The sequence below is a fragment of the Simochromis diagramma genome, unplaced genomic scaffold (assembly GCF_900408965.1).
Source record: "Simochromis diagramma unplaced genomic scaffold, fSimDia1.1 OVJJ01000457.1, whole genome shotgun sequence".
NCBI classification, from domain to species: domain Eukaryota; kingdom Metazoa; phylum Chordata; class Actinopteri; order Cichliformes; family Cichlidae; genus Simochromis; species Simochromis diagramma.
The window spans coordinates 1,431,732-1,450,504 of record NW_024387277.1 but is presented as its reverse complement, the minus strand read 5'-3'; the positions used below and the strand labels follow the sequence as shown (position 1 = coordinate 1,450,504).

Sequence of the window (18,773 nt, the reverse complement as noted above, 5' to 3'; positions counted from 1 at the left end):
TACACAATGACACATTCTTTTGTGGCGATGTCTGTGTCTCCATCGATCAGGAAGGCCATGTATGTACTGTTCGCAATTTCCACTGACGTCTTTTTTTTCAGTGTGTCAGCGATTACGCCTATAAACTGGGCGCACGCAACATCATTGCTGTATGTGGGGTTTATGTCCAAGCCATTTTTCCTGTGAAGAGTTATTTCTGACTTGAACTTAGTAAACGGAACTTCTTCTTTTGCAATATTGTAGGCGATGTTAAACTTAATGATCATCTCGGCCTCCTCCGATGACCTGTTTACTCCTGCCTGCCGCTGAAAGGCAGTGGGGAGCGGGGACATTTTGGCAGAGCATTTATCGCGGCATATAATGTGTCTTCTCGATGCTGTATGCTTTTTCAGCGTTTCAATTCGAAACGTATTAGCACCAGTGACAAATGCAGTGTTGCCGGCCATGGTCTTTCCACACTCGCGACAATAAATGCAGTGCATCATATTGTCAGCTTGGCTGTATCTTAGCCAGGGAAACTGGTCAAGCCACTCGATTCGAAATTTATACATTTTCTCACTTTTACTTTCAGTGGACTCCGGCTGGGAGTCGATCGTATGTGGCTCATTTTCTGATGCCGTCTCCGGACCAGTGTTTGACAAAAACAGAGAGGTTGATGGCTCCGTGTCAGAGCGCTGGCTCAGAATTTTGGACTGATCAGGCCTTAACTTAACGAAAAAGTTATCAATTGTTCTTTTCATATTTTCTCAATACCAACTTGATACACTTCTGACCTGGGCTACTCACCCTTCTCTATCTGCCCGCACTTTCAAACGTAAACACAAGTAGGTCTGCAGGAATATCTGGACCACGGCCAATCACAGAGGTCCCCGCCTCTGAGTATCTCTGATTGGTTTAGAACACGACATGGGCATAATGTGTGTCTGTTGTTGAACACACGGAGACTTTCAGGGTTGCTGAAACTTTTTTTTCCGAGAAAATACTTGGTTACACCGGTGCGACCAAGTATTTTTTATTAGTCGCACCATGGAGAAATTTGGTCGCATTTGCGACCAAATTGGTCGCACTCTAGAGCCCTGCCCTGGTATACTGTTTATCACAGATCAAAGTTATCAAGAACATTTGTTTTGAAACTATTTTAAATTCTTATACAGTCACATAAAGTAAACACAGAAGTGTATGTGTATGGAGGAAATTATCCGTTGTTATACTTGCTTCTGCTTCTGATACAGCTCACATTACCCTGTATCCCTGAGCTGTGCAATCATCATCTACAAACTTCACTTGGTTCTTTTCAGGAACACAGTCTGCAGGTTTTCCAGCATAAACCTGCATGTTCCAATCATAACTGTTCCAAATTATATGATAGTCGTGATTTACCGGGTGTGAGTGTTTGCTGCTGAGAGTGTGGGAGAAGGGCACAGAGTGGAGGTGGTGCACCTCAACCATATGCTTTTGATAGCCATTAAATCTGAACATTATTTATTGAGATGGAGAAATTTATTTATTTATTTGACCCATCATGGCAGAACAGAATCCGAGTGGTGACAGGATTTAGGACAGGAGATGGGGAGGAGGTGGTCCATCACTGTTACTCAAATTTGTATAAGAGATGAGCTATATATTTAGAACTTGTCATAAAATACAGCTTCATAATTTTCCCACAATCATTTAAACCCCATAATAATTAATGCACAAACAGAGAAAAGCTACAAAGCAATATCAGGAAATCGTTTTTCTCCCTCTTCTTTTATTAAAATGATTACATTACTCATTAATTATTAATTATGGTAACTGTTAGTCCCAAAGCATATCCCCGAAAATGTTGGGCAGTTTGCATCTTTGAAATAAAAAATCTACTTGATTATATCCCAGCCAGTGGAAAAAAACAAACAAAACCTTGACTATGGATAGTAACGTTACTGTGGATGATAGTTATAACAAGGTGTAGTAGATTAATCTATCCCAGTTTAAACTAAATAAAGAAACAGAAACACAGAGGGAGCTGTAAATGAAACCAGAGCTTCATGGTTTAACGTCAACGATGCAGGAGCTCTTTATGTCTCTGAAGCTGCTGCAGTCGAAGTCAGCAACCACGGTCTTCAGTCCAGCTCTGTAGGGAGTCGTGGTAATCTTGAGCTTCAGTGTGGCCTTTGGCTCTACCTCACCCAGGTCACTGTAAATAGAAAAACATTATTATTTTTTTTTTTATTTTACTTCAAGCCCTGTTTGGATGAGAACCTAGGCTATTTAAGCCAATTTAGCTTGGGGGGGGGGGGGGGGGAATAAAGGGAAACTGTTGCCTAGCTTTAGCTAAACTCTTTACAAAAGCAGTCTGTAAGCAGTAATTAGGATTAACATACTGTTTCTTTTTATTTTTATCTTTATGCAAAATGGAATTGTGAGCTGGAACTATTTATTGGTGAACAACACTTGGTGGCACTACCAACAACATAGCACTGTAAGTTAGAAATGTTTCTTTTCTTTTGAAGACTGGAGGAAAAAAGAAAATTTAGATTTGTTTAGAGCACTAAAATATGCAGCATGAATCAAAATCTGAAAGTCTTTTGTGGCCACTTCAATTCTTTGAAACACAACTTTAATCAAAACAAAAGGCTACGTATACAAAAATGAGTAGTTAATGGATTATTTCTCTCGTTATTTCCTTTTTGAAGATTTTTAATTCTTTTTCTGTGGCAACATATCAGACACGTGGCAGACAAACGATGGCTTGAATTAAATAAGTTAAAGTTACAAGAAAATTTCCATGAATTTGTTTCATCTTTACACAAGCATCAATAGTTTATGGTTTAAAGGTGTTGTTTTAAAGATATTTTACATAATGAGGTTACTGCATTAACATCAATATTAAACCAAATGAAAATGAGTGAACTGGCAGAGTACAAGGAAAATAAAGAGGTTTTTTTAACCAGTATTATTGAACTGCTGAGATGATGAAATTAAATCTGACTAGAATCAATATTTGTTTTTGTAACTCTCACATAGAAAGCAAATTACTGTTTCACAAAAAGCATCTGGTTGAAGATGGGAAATATTATCATTAACTCCAGACAATCACATTGTTCCTTATACCCTGTGATTGTAATGAGTTAGATTGTATGTTAAGTCTCAGTACTGACCTTTGTATATAGTCTGATTTAAAAAGGCCACATCCAATGACTGTCAGGGAACAGTTTCTCAGCCTCTCATTGAGCGGGTTTTTAAATTCCACCTCCAATGTCATTTCACGGTTCACATGGACTGGATACAAAACCTAAAAGAAGCACAGATATAGTACAGCATTAATGTGCAGCAAATTATAGAACAAAGTCCAGAATTTTCAGAATCTCATAGAACCTGTTCATCAACTGAGTTCAGGTGAAGCTTTTTTGACTGTCAAATAACCAATCAGCAGTTATCGTTGTAAGGCCATGCGACACAGCCAGTCTACCGTATACCATGAACACATACTTTGTTACCAAGTAATGACATTAGTTTGAATCTGCTTTCACTTCCTGTGTTATAAAATCACACACTTCCTTATATTACACACAAAATTAGGATTTTAATGACCTTCATGGAGATGACTGGTTGCTCTAGGGTGATGTTGGTCTCAGTCTGGTAGTATTCATCACTGTCACTGGCCACTGCTGAAACCTTTATGCTGTCGCAGTTCACCATATATTTACTGTAATCTGCAAAGGGGATCTGGATAGGTATGGCCACATCTGTAGGACATACAGTGAGAGGCAGGAATGTGAGAACTGATCCAGAGATTCATGGTATCATCAGGAAACTTTAATTTCTTGTTTCTTTCTAATTTCTTTCATTTCTGAGACTTGGGGTGGAGTTTGAAGTAGCAGCCTCAAATCATAGAAATCTATCATTTCTTTTTTTTTTTTTCAAATGAATTACAATGCTGAATAAAATTGTAAGATAAGAACTGCAGACCTTGTCCAGACAGAAGTGTCACGTGCTGCACTTTGTTCAGGATGTTGTCCGCTGGATTGCCGTTGTACCTCATGGCCTGAGCGTTGACACGGACAGACAACACCTTATTGGTGTGATCCTTACTGCTCAGCTTGAGCCTCAGTTTAATGTCCTGGCCATTTATCGCCTTGGTCTCCTGGTGTTGAAGTTACATTGAAAGTTATGTTGAAACCAAGCACACCATTGTTTTTCTTGTGACATTACCAATAAGTTTGATGTGTCACATGACCCTCTTCCTATGGAAAAAAACAAAAGTTGTATCCAAGATGGCCGACTTCTAATTGGCCACCATAGTCACCACCCATCTTGAGGAGTTTTCGAAGCTGCATCTCAGCATCTGGATGAGCTGACGGACACTGTCTGACACTGAAAGGCTGCACCATTTCCAGGGTCAGCAGGAAGGGCTGGCCACGCCTAACAATCAGCTGCTTTCTTGTAATTTCAATGGTGCGATGAGCAGTGTTGTTAGTCACGCAGTGAAAATTCACCTTGTTAATTCCTGCAACAAAAAACACAACATGAGTACAAATGTAATTATCTTAGAGAGCCATAAAAGCAACTATCAGTATGACATGAAAAGCCTTTGTTAACTGGCAAGCTTGAAGTTTTACAGGAAGTTATAATTCAGAAAGTAGTGATGACATTTGAGTCACAGGTTTCCTATCTTACTGTTTTTAACTCTTCTAGGATTCAAAAATATTCAAATTATCTCAAAAATATCTCAGTTTTGATCATAAATTCCTCTGCAATGACCTCTTTTTAAGTTGTTATTTACTTTCTGTTAGTGCCCCTTTCACATATTAAGGGCTTTTGAAAACTGAGAAAAAATATAAAAGAGTTAATAATTTTCAACTATTTTCAAACATCTGTGAGAACAAGATGATTTTTTTTTAGAGAATCAACGATTAGCAATCAATATTCACTAATTACTAAATTCCACTTCTAAATCAACCCCGGTGAACTTTCATTTCTCCCGTCACCGCCAACTGGTCGGAGCATAGCTGTCCCCTCCCTGATCCTGGTGCTACTGGTGGTTTAACCTTAAGATGACAGTTGTTATGATTTGGCAATATAGAAATAAATACAAACAGAACTGAATTAAATTTAATAAAATTCAGTTGAACTGAATTTGTATTAATTTTTAATTCATTTCATTGACAGTTGGACAGTAATTAAAATTGAAGTTTATCTGTTTAAGTAGAAGTAGCTGAGCTGGTTTGGTGATATGGTTGTTTGTCGTCTGGTATTCATTCTTAGAGTATCAAACTCATCTGGATTCATTTCTGACTGCATACTTTAACTATCAGGAAAAATCTCTGAAAAAGTGAAAACGTACCACACACCACGCCTATGGTTTTAAGCCTGATGCCCTCCAGATAAACACCTGCCGATGAAAGCCAATTGATGGGGTGATCGTGGCTCAAGAGTTGAGCGTTCGTCTTGTAATCGGAAGGTTGCCGGTTCGAGCCCCGGCTCCGACAGTCTCGGTTGTTGTGTCCTTGGGCAAGACACTTCACCCGTTGCCTACTGGTGGTGGTCAGAGTAGGCACCACCGGCACCACCGGCGCCACCAGAGGGCCCGGTTGCACCAGTGTCTGGCAGCCTTGCCTCTGATAGTGCTGTGGCTACACTGTAGCTTGCCATCACCAGTGTGTGAATGATTGTGTATAGTGTAAAGCGCTTTGGGGTCCTTAGGACCAAGTAAAGCGCTATACAAATACAGACCATTTTACAAGCACAAAAGGCTTTAATCTTTTTTTTTTTTATCAATGTATATATTTTTTTCTCTTGGTGGACTAATAATACAGTAGTACTGTGTGAAAGCATTGAGCTACCTGTAGTTTCTTTATGCTTAGCTAGGAAAAAGGGAAATATGTGCATTGAATTGTGTGAAAACGTACAAATCGATGAAATAGATGATATAAGGCATCAAAAGGGAAGCAGGGATTTGAGCACCTTCCCCTGCCTGTGCCCATCAACAGTAACATTTACATTTTACTAAATAAAAGGATCTGGCTTGCATCAGTCACATGATGACCACAAACCAATGCTCACCCTTGATGGCAGAGGGCGCTGGTTACGAGCCGGGAACGAGCTCGCAAAGAGTATGCACATTTTATGTGTACACGTTGTTAAGTTTTCTTGTGGCAACTGACGAATTGAAACAAATGAGCACACTGTGTGTGCAACAGTGCAACAAAACATTAGCCGTACTTTTATTAACTGCACAAGTAGTGGTGGTCATTAGCCGCTAGCTAACTGGATAAGGGTGTCATGGCTCTGTAGCTCTGTCCATCAAAGTGACACCAAAATGTCACTGTATGCACACGTGTGTATGTGTGCATGTTTTATGTGTATAGATTTTTTTTGCTACATTGTTACCCTACCATGACCACCCATTTGTTTTTCCCTAGTAATATTCCAGTTTCAGTTCATTTCCCACAGTTTTTTAAATCTGTTGCCTTATGGTTCCAAGAGCTGTCACCAATCTTTGCATTTTATTATTATCTCATAACAATTGTTTAATCAGCTACCATTTCTCCTGTGGACTTTTTAATGTCTACAGTCTCAGATCAGCACAGCCCTGCCCTCCAGCACTATCAGCAGCAGGAGCAGCAGCAACATTGTACCCATCAGGTAACACATATGCTACATTTGCTTTGCATTGTCCCCACCTAATGACAGCGATATAGCATAATGTAATTCCATATTAGATTCTTGATGAATGTGGGTCTTTCATATTCAGCCTGGTTCTATGTGCTACTTTTTAACTTTGAACACCCGCCCCTTTAAACGTCTGTGCACAGCACTGGTGTGTTAGGAATAATTGGGCCTCATTTACTAACATTTGTGTGGGAACGTTCTTACCCTGTGCAAAACATAAAAATAAAAATATGCCACCATATAAAAATACTGTCAGATTTATGAAATGTGTACAAACCTATTTTGCTCTCAGCACCGTGCGTATGTCAGTAAATTTGAATTGTTTGGAACCAACAGCCTTGTTGAATCTGTATACTGCCCCACAGCAATTTCTCTGTATAACAACACGTTTATTTCCAGGTGAAGCAAAGAAAGGGGTGAAATGAGAGACAAGATAAGACAAGAGATCATGGAATATGTTTCAGTTGACAAATGCTTCATGGTCACAGCTGCAGTGATGCAGATGTCGCACCGGTCTGTTGTGGTGAAGACAGAGCTCAGCATAAAAGTAAAGCTGTTGATTTACTGGTCGATACGTCCGCTGTGCTTTCCCTAAGTGATAGTATTTTGTTTCCCTTTATATCCCTTTTTTTTTGTAATTACAGGATCTGACCTACTTACTACTTTCTGTTAAAAGGGAGTTCTTCTTCCTACTGTCAACTAGTGCTTGCTCATAGGGGGTTGTCTGCTTATTGGGGTGTTTTTCCTCTCGGTGTTTTTTTTAGGCTTTTTACCTTTCAATATAAAGTGTGCAAAGAATAAAGTGCCTTGAGATGAGTATCAATGTGATTTGGCAATATGGAAATAAAATTTAATAAAATTCAATTCAATTGATTTGTATAAACTCATCACACTGAGAGTTTGATAATAACTGAAAATAAAGTTTATTTGTTTAAGTCGAACTAGTTGGTGTACAGCTGGTTTGGTGATATGGTTGTTTGTCGTCTGGTATTCATTCACAGAATATCAAACTCATCTGGATTCATGTCTGACTGCAAACTTTAACTGTCGGGAAAACTCTCTGAAAAAGTGAAAATGATGATGAAAGCCAAGCACAAAAGGCTTCAATTTAATTTTTCTTATCAATGTATCTTTTTTCTCTTGGTGGACTAATAATACAGTAGTACTGTGTGAAAGCATTGAGCTACCTGTGATTTCTTTATGTTTAGCTAGGAAGAAGGGAAATATGTGCATTGAAGTGTAATGCAATTGGAATAATTGGGCCTTATTTACAAGCATTTGTGTGGAAATATTTTTACCCTGTGCAAATAAATAAAATATATAAATCAAACTGAATGTAATGAAATAGAACTGAAAAATATCTGAAAAAAGTGCAAAGTTACTCGACACCACACATTGATGTCCTCAAGATAAACAGGTGTTAATAAACATATCAGCAATGGATTTATTTTCTGTTGCTAGACTATTATTACAGTACAGTGTGAAAGTCTCTACCCACCTCTTGTTTTTTTTTGTAATATTTTACTAGGAAAATGGTAAATAAATGTAGCAATTTATTAAATTGTGTACAAGCACATGGAAATATAGGATATAAGGCAAAAACAGAGTTTGTACAACTCTAAGTTGTAGCTGGTGTGACCAGCTTTATTCTTCAAAACTGCCTGCTGGTGGTGGTCAGAGTAGCCAACTCAAAACTTTCAGTCATTCAGACATCTTTTTTGAATGTCGGCTGCCTTCTATTCTGTTCCTTGTCAACACACTACATTGGTAGTGTGTTAGGGATCATCGTCATTCTAAAAAAGGAACTTTTCCAGAAATTTACAGACAGATATTGCATGGTGGATCAAAATCTGATTGAGCATAACTCATAATTCCATCAATTTTAGCAAGATCTCCAACATCACTGGCTAAAGTGCAGCCCTGAATCAGGTCAGAGCGTTCACCATGTTTTACAGATGGCTGTAGAGACTCACTGTTGTACGGCTCTCATGAGGTCCTTTATATATATTGTCAAAAATTTGAACCAGAATTTTCAAATTTTTAATTTCTTTTAATTATTTTTTTTTGTAATTTCAGACAAATGATTCTTGTTCAACCTTTTTCTAGTTGTCAGGTCATTTATATATATTTATAATTAAAAAAATAAAATATATAATTTATACTCACTGTTTGCCATCATGCCAGTTACTGGAGGGATCACAACGATCGCAGGTTTGGAAAGCAACAGCTCAGCTCTGAAAACAGAGTAGCAAACACTATAGGTTCCTGCCTTTTAAAGAGCCTGACATACTTAAAGAGATACAATTCCTGCTGAAACAGGTTTTTGGGACATTTCTTTGAAAGGCAGATCATTTAAAACTGCCAACCAAGTGAGACTGATTAGAATTAGATAACATTTTTTAGATACCAGCTCAGAAAAGGGAAAGGGACTGCTTTAGTCTCCAACAGTTGGCATTATGTAGCTGATTATATCACATGAATTCTTTTTGCTGCAGATGCCATCAAACTCATAGATGAGTAAAAAGCACAACTAGCATTCACTGTGCAAATGAGCCAGTCGGACAGGTCCAGAGACCAGTAACCCTCTGGCAACCACCAATCACTATGAAATTGTGCAAGCTGCAAGCAAGTCTTCAGCTGCCATTTTCCATATGAAATACAGGCAACCTTTTCAATCTGCCGGAAACCAAAACCACCAAACCAAACAGGGTTAAAAACAGCAACCAAATTTTTAACTTGAGCTTTTCTAGCATCACCGATCACCCAAAGCACTTTAGACTACAAACCACAATTATTATTATAATTTTTTGATCCCCTGTTGGGATCCATACAGTACATTTATTTTGTGTTTTTTAAATTCAGATTCAGAAGAGTTTTACGTGTTTTAAAGTGTTACAAAAACTATAACTAAAATTATTATTATTATTATTATTATTATTATTATTATTATTATTATTATTATTATTATTATTATTATTAGCCTAATACTGTGAGTTTTGCTGACACTCATATGATTAATGATCCTTTTATTCTCAGTCGCTGCAATAGCCCAAGAAACGTGGGGATATTACACCGGTTTTAATGACTCTGCACCAACTGCCCATTTGTTTAAGAACTGATCTTAGGATTATACTTTTAAAGCCTTTCATGGCCCCAAAATAGAATAGAATAGAATAGAATATTGGAACTGGTGTCTCTGTACCAAGCAGTACACAGCTGACTCTAAAAGCAATCTAGTGTTAACAGTTGGCCGTTGTTAATTACAGTTTTCATTGTTAACAACAAATAACCTCAATGAAAAATCTTAAACCAGAAAAACTGTAATGCCAAAATTCCCATAACAAAACCCCACTTTCATGATTGCTATTGATGTGGCAAAGGTAAATTAGCTCTCAATTTACCATTTTGTCACAATGGTTATAACACAGCTGATAATATTTAAATGCACAACAAGCTGCTGCTTTGCTTAAATATGATCTATTATTGGAGCTGGGTCGTCTTAACTCTGCATCAGGTGATACTTTTTGTTTTGCAAACCTTTTTGTTCTTTATCTCATTGGGTGTGTCTCTGAAATGTTTCTGCATAAGTGCACACCTGTGCATTTTCAGATAACACATAGTTATGTGTGTAACACTATCCGATTTTTCGTAAAGATTAGATTTCAGTTATGTCAGAAAACACATGCTATTTTATGTTATCTTCTAGGCTGTTTAATTTCATATTTAGCAGCTTGTATAAAGTTTTAGCAGGTGAGGGTACAGTGAGGTGAGAACAGCGAGACATCCTTCGAATGCCACTAAAACTGGAATTTTAATTCATTGTTATCAGAGATTCTTTAATAGGACATTTCAAATTTAGAAATATTTAAAGTGATGTCCAGTTTAATTAAAGGGAAAATAAATCAAATAGGAAAATGATTAATGAAATACTTAAAATATGGTCTTTATCCTTCAAGGTCGGGTCCTCTAACAGTGGAGTACCTTTGCTGTTCCTAGGACTGCGCTCCTCTGGACAGAGATCTTGGATCTTGGTCCTGGCATCTGCTGGAGCCACTCGCCCAGCTTACTCTGATTACCATGGCGACCACTGTTACCTTTACCTTTACATAAGATTATATGACATGTGACATATACCGTAAATTGATGTGTTGTTCTGTGAATAGTCAGTGAAGCATTTGCGTTGACATGACTGATGGAATTTCATGTAATAAATTTGTTAAACTCAAAAATCACATTTTTAGAATCCTAGAGACAATGATCAAAGAGAAAACTAAAACAAATAACCACCTAAAATAATAAGTAAAAGACAAAAAAGTAAAAGACAAAAGATTAAAATAAGGAAAAAAAAGAGAAGCAACTGAAACTGAAACAAACTGCATGCACACAATAATCAAATAGTTTTGATCAAATAGATCAAAACAGGCGCTGCAGGCCTGGCAAAAACCACCTGTATAAAACATAGAGAATACAAATACATATAAAAATGAAAATCTGTGAATGTAATCATAATTAGGAAAAAGCAATTATATTTTTCTTGACAGTTGGTTTTATTGATCTAACGCCAAAGAAAAGACCCACACGGTGCTTTGCTAGTGACACCTGCTGGCCAATTTGGTTTACCGCCAGATCTTGAAGATGATGTTCTGTGAAACAGTGACACAGACGAGTCCTGCACAAGTCAAAACAATATTTATCATACCATTCTGTCAATAACTGTGATCAACACATGTTTTGGAGAATCTGCATATAAACAAGTCAAGTAAATAATGAGACTGTTAAAGACAGCAAGCTGTCTTTAAAGAGGATGAATCAGTGGTGCAGATTTAAAACATTGTACAAGTTTGAACAAGAGCAGGAAGAATCAGGTGAATAAATGGGCCGATAATGAAGTAAGCTGGAAAAACAATGATCACTTTTCACAGAATAATTTTTAAATAGCAGTGACACCTTGTGGCGAAAAACTTAATCACCATCTCATGACTGGTTACCCTTCTCGCTACAGCAGCCAATTTAACTAGTCATTGTGAGGCTTACCATGCATTGGACATTTCCTCCTGTGCGTTTATGAAGCAGCTGTGAGTATTAATACGTTTATTAGCTGTCACAACCTTTGTTGTTATCAGTTTATTGCAAGACCTGTGCATTTTTGTTGAGGGGAGTTGTTTCTAACTGTATCTTTGCATTCCACGTGGTACATAGCATCCATATGCTAGTCCAGGCAGTGAATGTTCTTGTGTTACCTTGATAAATCTCTCTGAATTTATCACTAATTGTTCATATTTACTAGTTCTGTTTGCATTGCTATTGTCATTCTTCATTGGGCAAGATACTGAATCTCAAGTTTCCCATGATACATCAAGCGAAGTTTGATGTATACATATATATATATATATATATATATATATATATATATATATATATATATATATATATATATGTATATGCTGAAATCAGCTCTAGAGATTAATGAAAACTGAGCCTGATGTTTCAAATGTCACAATCACAAGGTCAGATATTGAGTTAAAATTCTGATGTTGAATGATGTTGTAGATAAAAGCCCATCATAGTAAGAGGAGTAGATGTAGTAACTGGAAGGCCAGATCTTAGTAAGCAAGACAGATGTTCAAATGAGAGAGCCGTTTTTTGTCGATGTAGCAGCATGGAGGCATCTGCAGTGGGGGTGAAGGGAGAGAGGTGAATAATCCCATAGCAAGTGAAAATGGTGACTGAAGAAGAAACACAATGAAGTGCATCATGGGAATTCATCCATCTATCCATCCATTCTTTTCTTCTTATGTTAAATAGGGTCAATGGTTGCACTGGAGCCTATCCCAGCTACCATAGGGCGAGAGGTGGGGCACACCCAGGTCAGGTCACCAATCTGACATAGAGCTAATAGAAGGTGTTAAAAGTAGAGAAACAGATGTGTTAGGAGTAGAATTTGAAGCGTGGGGGTCAGTTGTAATGTGGTTGAACCAGAAGGTGGAGTGGGAGTTGTTAAATTGCTAGGGGCAGAAGTGGTTGATATGGATGAGGGGCAGAAGCAGTTTTTGATATCTGGGTAAAACTGTGAGACAGTCTTGTGTAGAGGACACTGTGTTCCAGGAAACATGTTAAACTCAGAGTCTGCTGTCCTCAGTTTGTTGTGCAGTTCTGACAGAGTCTTGGTCTGTAGATATTTGTGTTTAGATTCATCTGGAACATTTTCGCCCCAGTGTGCGCTAGCGATCCACATGTCCATGTTGGAGCTGTAGCAGCAGAATGCCGACCAGAGCATGGAGGGAATGTTAATCTTGTTGTTGAGGATGTTGTTAGAGCTGGGTTGTGCTCCAGTTACCACAAAAACTTCAGTGACACCACTGCTATTTTTGCAGTATTTGTCCATAACACATTTGATGCACCTCTCCATTTTGTTCCAGCTTCCCTGGTTGAAAGTTCTTGCTTGTGGAACAATGTTGGTCAGGGTGAAAGTAGCCATTTTGTCATCTTTAGTGAATGCATGAGAGCTTGGAAATATGTGACCTTTGTCATATGTTCCATTGGATTTGAAATCAGTGTCTACAGCCTGGTGATTGTAGATCTTCTCTTTGTCTTTTCTCCTCATGTTATTGCTCTCATTTTCATTCTCAAGCTGCAAAGAGGCTTACAGTTAGTTATGAATATGCAGGGTGGGCCATTTATATGGATACACCGTAATAACATGGGGATGGTTGGTGATATTAAAGTCCTGTTTGTGGCACATTAGTATATGTGAGGGGGCAAACTCCTCAAGATGGGTGGTGACCATGGTGGACATTTAGAAGTCGGCCATCTTGGATACAACTTTTGTTTTTTCAATAGGAAGAGGGCCATGTGACACATAAAACTTATTGGTAATGTCACAAGAAAAACAATGGTGTGCTTGATTTAAACGTAACTTTATTATTTCATGCGTTATTTACAAGTTTCTCTTTGTTCACAGCCATTGACATGTCCGTGAGGAGTGGATCGAAATTGTGTTGATATCTGGTGAACGCAGTAACCGGGTCATTGCAGCAGATTTCAAGGCAAGACACCCTGCGAGACCACCCATCTCCCATGCTACAGTTAGCAAACTGCTTGCTAAGTTTCGTGAAACTGGTTCAGTGTTGGATTTGCCAAAATGTGGACGCAAGAAAACTGTCACTAATGAAGAAACATCAGTGGCTGTCCTAGCTTCATTCAGCAAGAGCCCACAGCGTAGCACTCGCCGCATGTCACTGGAGAGTGGCATTAGTCGAACATCCCTTCGGCGGATATTAGCTACTCACAAATGGCACCCTTACAAACTCCAGCTACTGCAGCATCTCAACGAGGATGACCCAGATCAGTGCACAGAATTTGCAGAATGGGCAAAACAAAAATTGGAACAGGACCCTCAGTTCACGCAGAAGATTTTGTTCAGTGATGAGGCAAACTTTTATGTGAATGGTGAAGTTAACAAACAAATCCACGGCTATTGGTCTGACACTAACCCACATTGGATGGATCCCTCCAAGACTGTTGGAACAACAAAAGTGATGGTTTGGTGTGGTATATGGGGTACAACGATAGTGGGTCCATTCTTCATCAATGGAAACCTCAAGGCCACTGGATATTTGAAATTGCTACATGATGATGTGTTTCCCTCTTTATGCACTGAAGCTGGCACGTTCCCTGAGTTTTTCCAGCAAGATGGTGCACCACCACATTATGGGTGCCAGGTCCGAGCATTCCTAGATGAACAGTTTCCTGGAAAGTGGATTGTTCGTCGTGGGCCAGTTGAATGGCCCCCAAGGTCTCCTGATCTGACCCCCTTAGACTTTTATCTTTGGGTTCATCTACAGGCAATTGTCTATGGTGTGAAGATACGAGATGTGCAGCACCTGAAACTACGGATACTGGATGCCTGTGCTGGCATTTCTCCTGCGGTGTTGCTATCAGTGTGTGAAGAGTGGGAGAAGAGGGTTGCATTGACAATCCAACACAATGGGCAGCACATTGAACACATTTTATAAGTGGTCAGAAACTTGTAAATAACTCATGAAAGAATAAAGTTACGTTGAAACCAAGCACACCATTGTTTTTCTTGTGACATTACCAATAAGTTTGATGTGTCACATGGCCCTCTTCCTATTGAAAAAACAGAAGTTGTATCCAAGATGGCCGACTTCTAAATGGGCACCATGGTCACCACCCATCTTGAGGAGTTTGCCCCCTCACATATACTAATGTGCCACAAACAGGACTTTAATATCACCAACCATTCCCATTTTATTATGGTGTATCCACATAAATGGCCCACCCTGTACAGTAGCACATTGTAAGATATAAACAAAAGTTTGATTTACAGTCTGTGAGACCTACCTGTGGCTCTATCTGCCAATGACCGCGGGGTCGCTTTATTTCTACGTCTCCAATGTACTTGTATGCAGAAAATAGTGGAATCTTGTTCTTGATGTCATAGAGAGTTAAAAACCTCCTCTTGTTCTTATAAGCCTGGCAAATAGGCTTGTACTGGTTCTGGTTCAGGATTTTTCCACTTTCCAAGACACCAGGGACCTGAGGGGGAGTTTCCTCAAGAAGAAATTGTTTACAAATTGATACTGATGTGACCACTTCAGCTAAAGTGGGATCTATTGGAAGGACTAGGAAGAGAAGGGCAGGGATGGACAGGAAACAGGTTTGTATTGATGACATCCTCAACTGAGATGTGTCCTGTGGTCAGATGAAAAAACAAAAAAAACTCATCAGCAATACACCTTAAAAATTTTTGGACAAGACTGAACGACCTGTGTAGAGGAGTACTGCTAGCCTACACATAATGACAACAGGAGGTCTCGATTCTACAATAGATATGTACCAGGGTTGCATAAGTGGAAACGATAACATCAAGCTGCAGTGACCTTGCATTTAATGAGCCATTGTGATTCTACTTCTCTGCATTTGCAGACTGTGTACTTACAGGCCTTCCTTTCTTGGAAGGCCTGTAAGTACACAGTAGGTCTTTCTCAGAGAGTGTGCTTTGGCTTAAAAAGAAGTTGAAGGGTGGTGTAAGCAAGTGAAATAAACAGTTATGATGACGGATATTAAGTCATTCATTGCTGGCAGAAAACATTCTAAAGTATACTGCTTACTTGCATAGAATAAGGTACTGTTTTAATATGTGGTTACAGGTGGCTTATAGAGCACCAGTAGACACACCTGTGGTAACAATTTCAACATCTTTTGTCACCTTATCGCTTTCACAAGAGTTTCAGAAAACTTACTCTCACCTCTGATACTGTGACATCAAGGTCAATGAGATTCAAACTCATCCGAGATTTTTAATAGATACACCTGTGGTATCAGTTTGAAGGTCCTACGTCATTTCATTCCTAAACTGGCGAAGTGACTTGGTGATTTATTCTAAATATAACATAGAAACATATCAAATGTTTAAAGAGGGAAAGAAAATCACAATTAAAAAAATATTAACTCATTTTGAATTTGATGGCAGCACCATGTTTCAAAAAACTTTTATTTACTTCCCTGTCAATTCTGCGAACTGAGGACAACAATTATTGGAATTTGGGGAGAGTAATGTTATCTCACTGTCTTGTCTGATGTTGGATTTTAGCTGCTCAGCAGTCCAGGGTCTTCTTTGCCGCATTTTTCATTTTATGATACTCCAAATCTTTTCAGTTCCCAGAAGGTCTGAACTGCAGGCAGGCCAATTCAGCACCCAGACTCTTCTACTGTGAAGCCATGCTGTTGTAATAGATGTATTGTGCCTTTTTGCTGAAATATGCAAGACCTTCCCTAAAAAAGACATCTGAATGGGAGTGGATATTTATCTGACCTGTATATATCTTTCACCATTGTTGATGCCTTTCCAGACGTGCAAGCTGCCAATTCCATAGGCACTAATACATCACTGGATACCAATTGGTATCCATCAGAGCTGTAGGCTTTGGAACTTAAGTCCTGATAGCAAGGCGAATGGTCTCTCTGCTTTTTAGAGGTTACAGGGTCAGTGTTTTTCAAATTATATATAGAGTTTCAATTCATTGTCCACAGAACAGTTTTCCGCTTTGCTTCAGACCCTTTTAGATGAGAAGATGGTGGCTTTTTTAAATCACATATGGTTTATATTTGAATGAAGGAGATTTGCATTTATGGATGGCACACTGACCTGTGTTACCAGAAAATGATTTGTGAAAATGTTCCTGAGCTCATGCAGTTATTTCTATGCCACATTCATGCCTGTTCTTTAATGCGGTGCCGCCTGAGGGCACGATGTTCACAGGCATCCAGTACTGATTTTCAGCCTTCTCCCTTCTGCAGAGAGATTTCTCCAGATTCTCTGAATCTTTTGATATTTTGCACTATACATGATGAGGTATTTAAAGTCTTGGCAATGTTCAGATGAGGAAAACTGTCCGCACTTTGTAGAGTTACTTTTTTGTAGATTGGTGAACTACTCTGAAGCACTGCCTCTCTAAGCTTATGTTTTTATACCCGAACATGTTACTGACTTGCTGCCAGTTAATCTTATTATTTGCAAAACGCTTCTGCTACGGTTTCATTTTCCACTTACTTTTCCAGGATTTATTTTTGCTCCTGTCCCAACATTTTTACAAAGTGTTTCTGCGATCACTTTCAAAGTGGGCTAGTTTCTTTTTCATGAAAGTTGAATGTCTGTGTTTGAAAGCACTATATAAATAGTATATATAAATAGTCCATGATTCAAATGTTGACAAGCATAGCAACTGTAACTAATGGAGACGCTCAATGCTCAGTTACTTTCTTAGTATTTAGGTGGAAGTCACATAGCGAGTATACAGCCTACAAACACCACCTCAAGTCAGTTCATGTTTCTTCATAAATATTAAATATTCATCTGTCATCCGAATGTGTTGTTTTCAAAACACTCAGATGACTAATAATCTGTTCCTGTTCAACATATTCTAATTAGGTAAATACTTTGTTCAGACCAACTTCATCAGTGTTCAATTTAATACATTTTCATTTGAATGATAATTTGAAGTATATATGCATTTTAACATTACATGTATATGATTTACCTTAAGTTAAATTTTTATATATTTAATAGTTAAATATTTATACCCATAAAATACTTTAATGTTCTGATTTTGCATTTCTCATTCATTCTTCGGCGACCATGACAATGAGCTAAAATGCCGTCACAAAAGTTTATAAATGCTTTGAAATATAATTCTCTAGCATTGGTGAATGATTTCATTCTTTGTCCACATAAATATAAAAAGCTGTGAAAATTCAAGAGGATTAAAGATTACATTTTAAATGTAATACACACACAATATTAAAAAAGGACAAATACACTGAATAATCAGCAAGAAGACTTAACTTACCACTCTCAAGATTATCACCGAAACTCCTGTCACGTGAAAATGGCTGTGGAAACTGGGAACGCTTCCTCGGTTGCGTAAATACGAATAATATGGAGTATTTCAGCAGTTTTATTATGAGAAGAGTATGCACTGTCAGCAATTTGTCATCAATGTTATTCTGAAGACGTTGATGTCAAACTTGTGTCAAAGTCTAAATGTCTAAATACAATGTTTGTTATCACAGAATGAAAACTGGCCTTGCAGCATGTTGACATGGTATAACTTTTATTATATTTTTTAGTTGTAAAAGTAACACAATTATTTATTTATTTATTTTCTACAGTACTCTAATATTATGCATTGCATTATACATATTATGTGTGGGAGGTGATGGGGAAGTACACAACATAAAGAGCACACACGGGTAACTCCCTTAACTCTGTGAGGTCTAGGTCATCAGTCATCATCACCCCAACCTGAGCCCCAACACGAAACACAATCCTGTGATTTGAATTTCAAAGACTTGGGAGAGCAGTTTTTATAAAGCAAACGTTCCATATTTTGACTTTAAAAGGTTAGTTCAATGGTGACCCCTCTACTGTTAGGGTCAGGGTTTCATTAGAATCCACTATTTTATTTAGGAAACAATGGAAAAGCTTTTACCAGAACAAATATAATGAGATTCACTATTTGAAAAGTTTGTTTATTTAGCATGGGTCAGAACAAACCCAACATTGACACTAGATGGGTTGCTGTAGACCTGATGGA

The 18,773-nt window shown here is 38.1% G+C and overlaps 3 protein-coding genes across 4 annotated transcripts in view; all 3 read right to left on the bottom strand.

The window, feature by feature from the left end:
- LOC120715717 (protein-glutamine gamma-glutamyltransferase 2-like) overlaps nt 1-18,773 on the bottom strand; it is a 51,089-nt gene that overhangs the window by 29,007 nt on the left and 3,309 nt on the right. Inside the window, exons 2-3 of the mRNA XM_040002808.1 lie at nt 8,821-8,886; nt 4,352-4,489 (exon numbers count right to left, since the gene is read on the bottom strand). Of these exons, the coding sequence (XP_039858742.1) occupies nt 4,352-4,489; nt 8,821-8,886 (204 nt within the window). The remainder of the gene's footprint in view (nt 1-4,351; nt 4,490-8,820; nt 8,887-18,773) is intronic.
- On the bottom strand, nt 974-4,237 carry LOC120715720 (protein-glutamine gamma-glutamyltransferase E-like). Its single transcript, XM_040002813.1, has 4 exons — nt 3,952-4,237; nt 3,574-3,728; nt 3,141-3,274; nt 974-2,176 (listed from the first exon to the last, which is right to left on the bottom strand). The coding sequence occupies exons 1-4, from the start codon at nt 4,022-4,024 to the stop codon at nt 2,026-2,028; spliced, it is 513 nt and encodes a 170-aa protein (XP_039858747.1). The 5' UTR covers nt 4,025-4,237; the 3' UTR covers nt 974-2,025.
- Nucleotides 12,135-18,147, bottom strand: LOC120715718 (endonuclease domain-containing 1 protein-like). Of its 2 annotated transcripts, none has more exons than XM_040002810.1 (3): nt 15,927-18,007; nt 15,019-15,369; nt 12,135-13,285 (listed from the first exon to the last, which is right to left on the bottom strand). In XM_040002810.1, exons 1-3 carry the CDS (start codon nt 15,966-15,968, stop codon nt 12,560-12,562), a joined length of 1,119 nt encoding a protein of 372 aa, XP_039858744.1. In that variant the 5' UTR covers nt 15,969-18,007; the 3' UTR covers nt 12,135-12,559. The 2 variants fall into 2 exon arrangements, with proteins under 2 accessions (XP_039858744.1, XP_039858745.1); XM_040002811.1 differs by lacking the exon at nt 15,927-18,007 and adding an exon at nt 18,027-18,147 and having other exon boundaries at nt 12,138-13,285.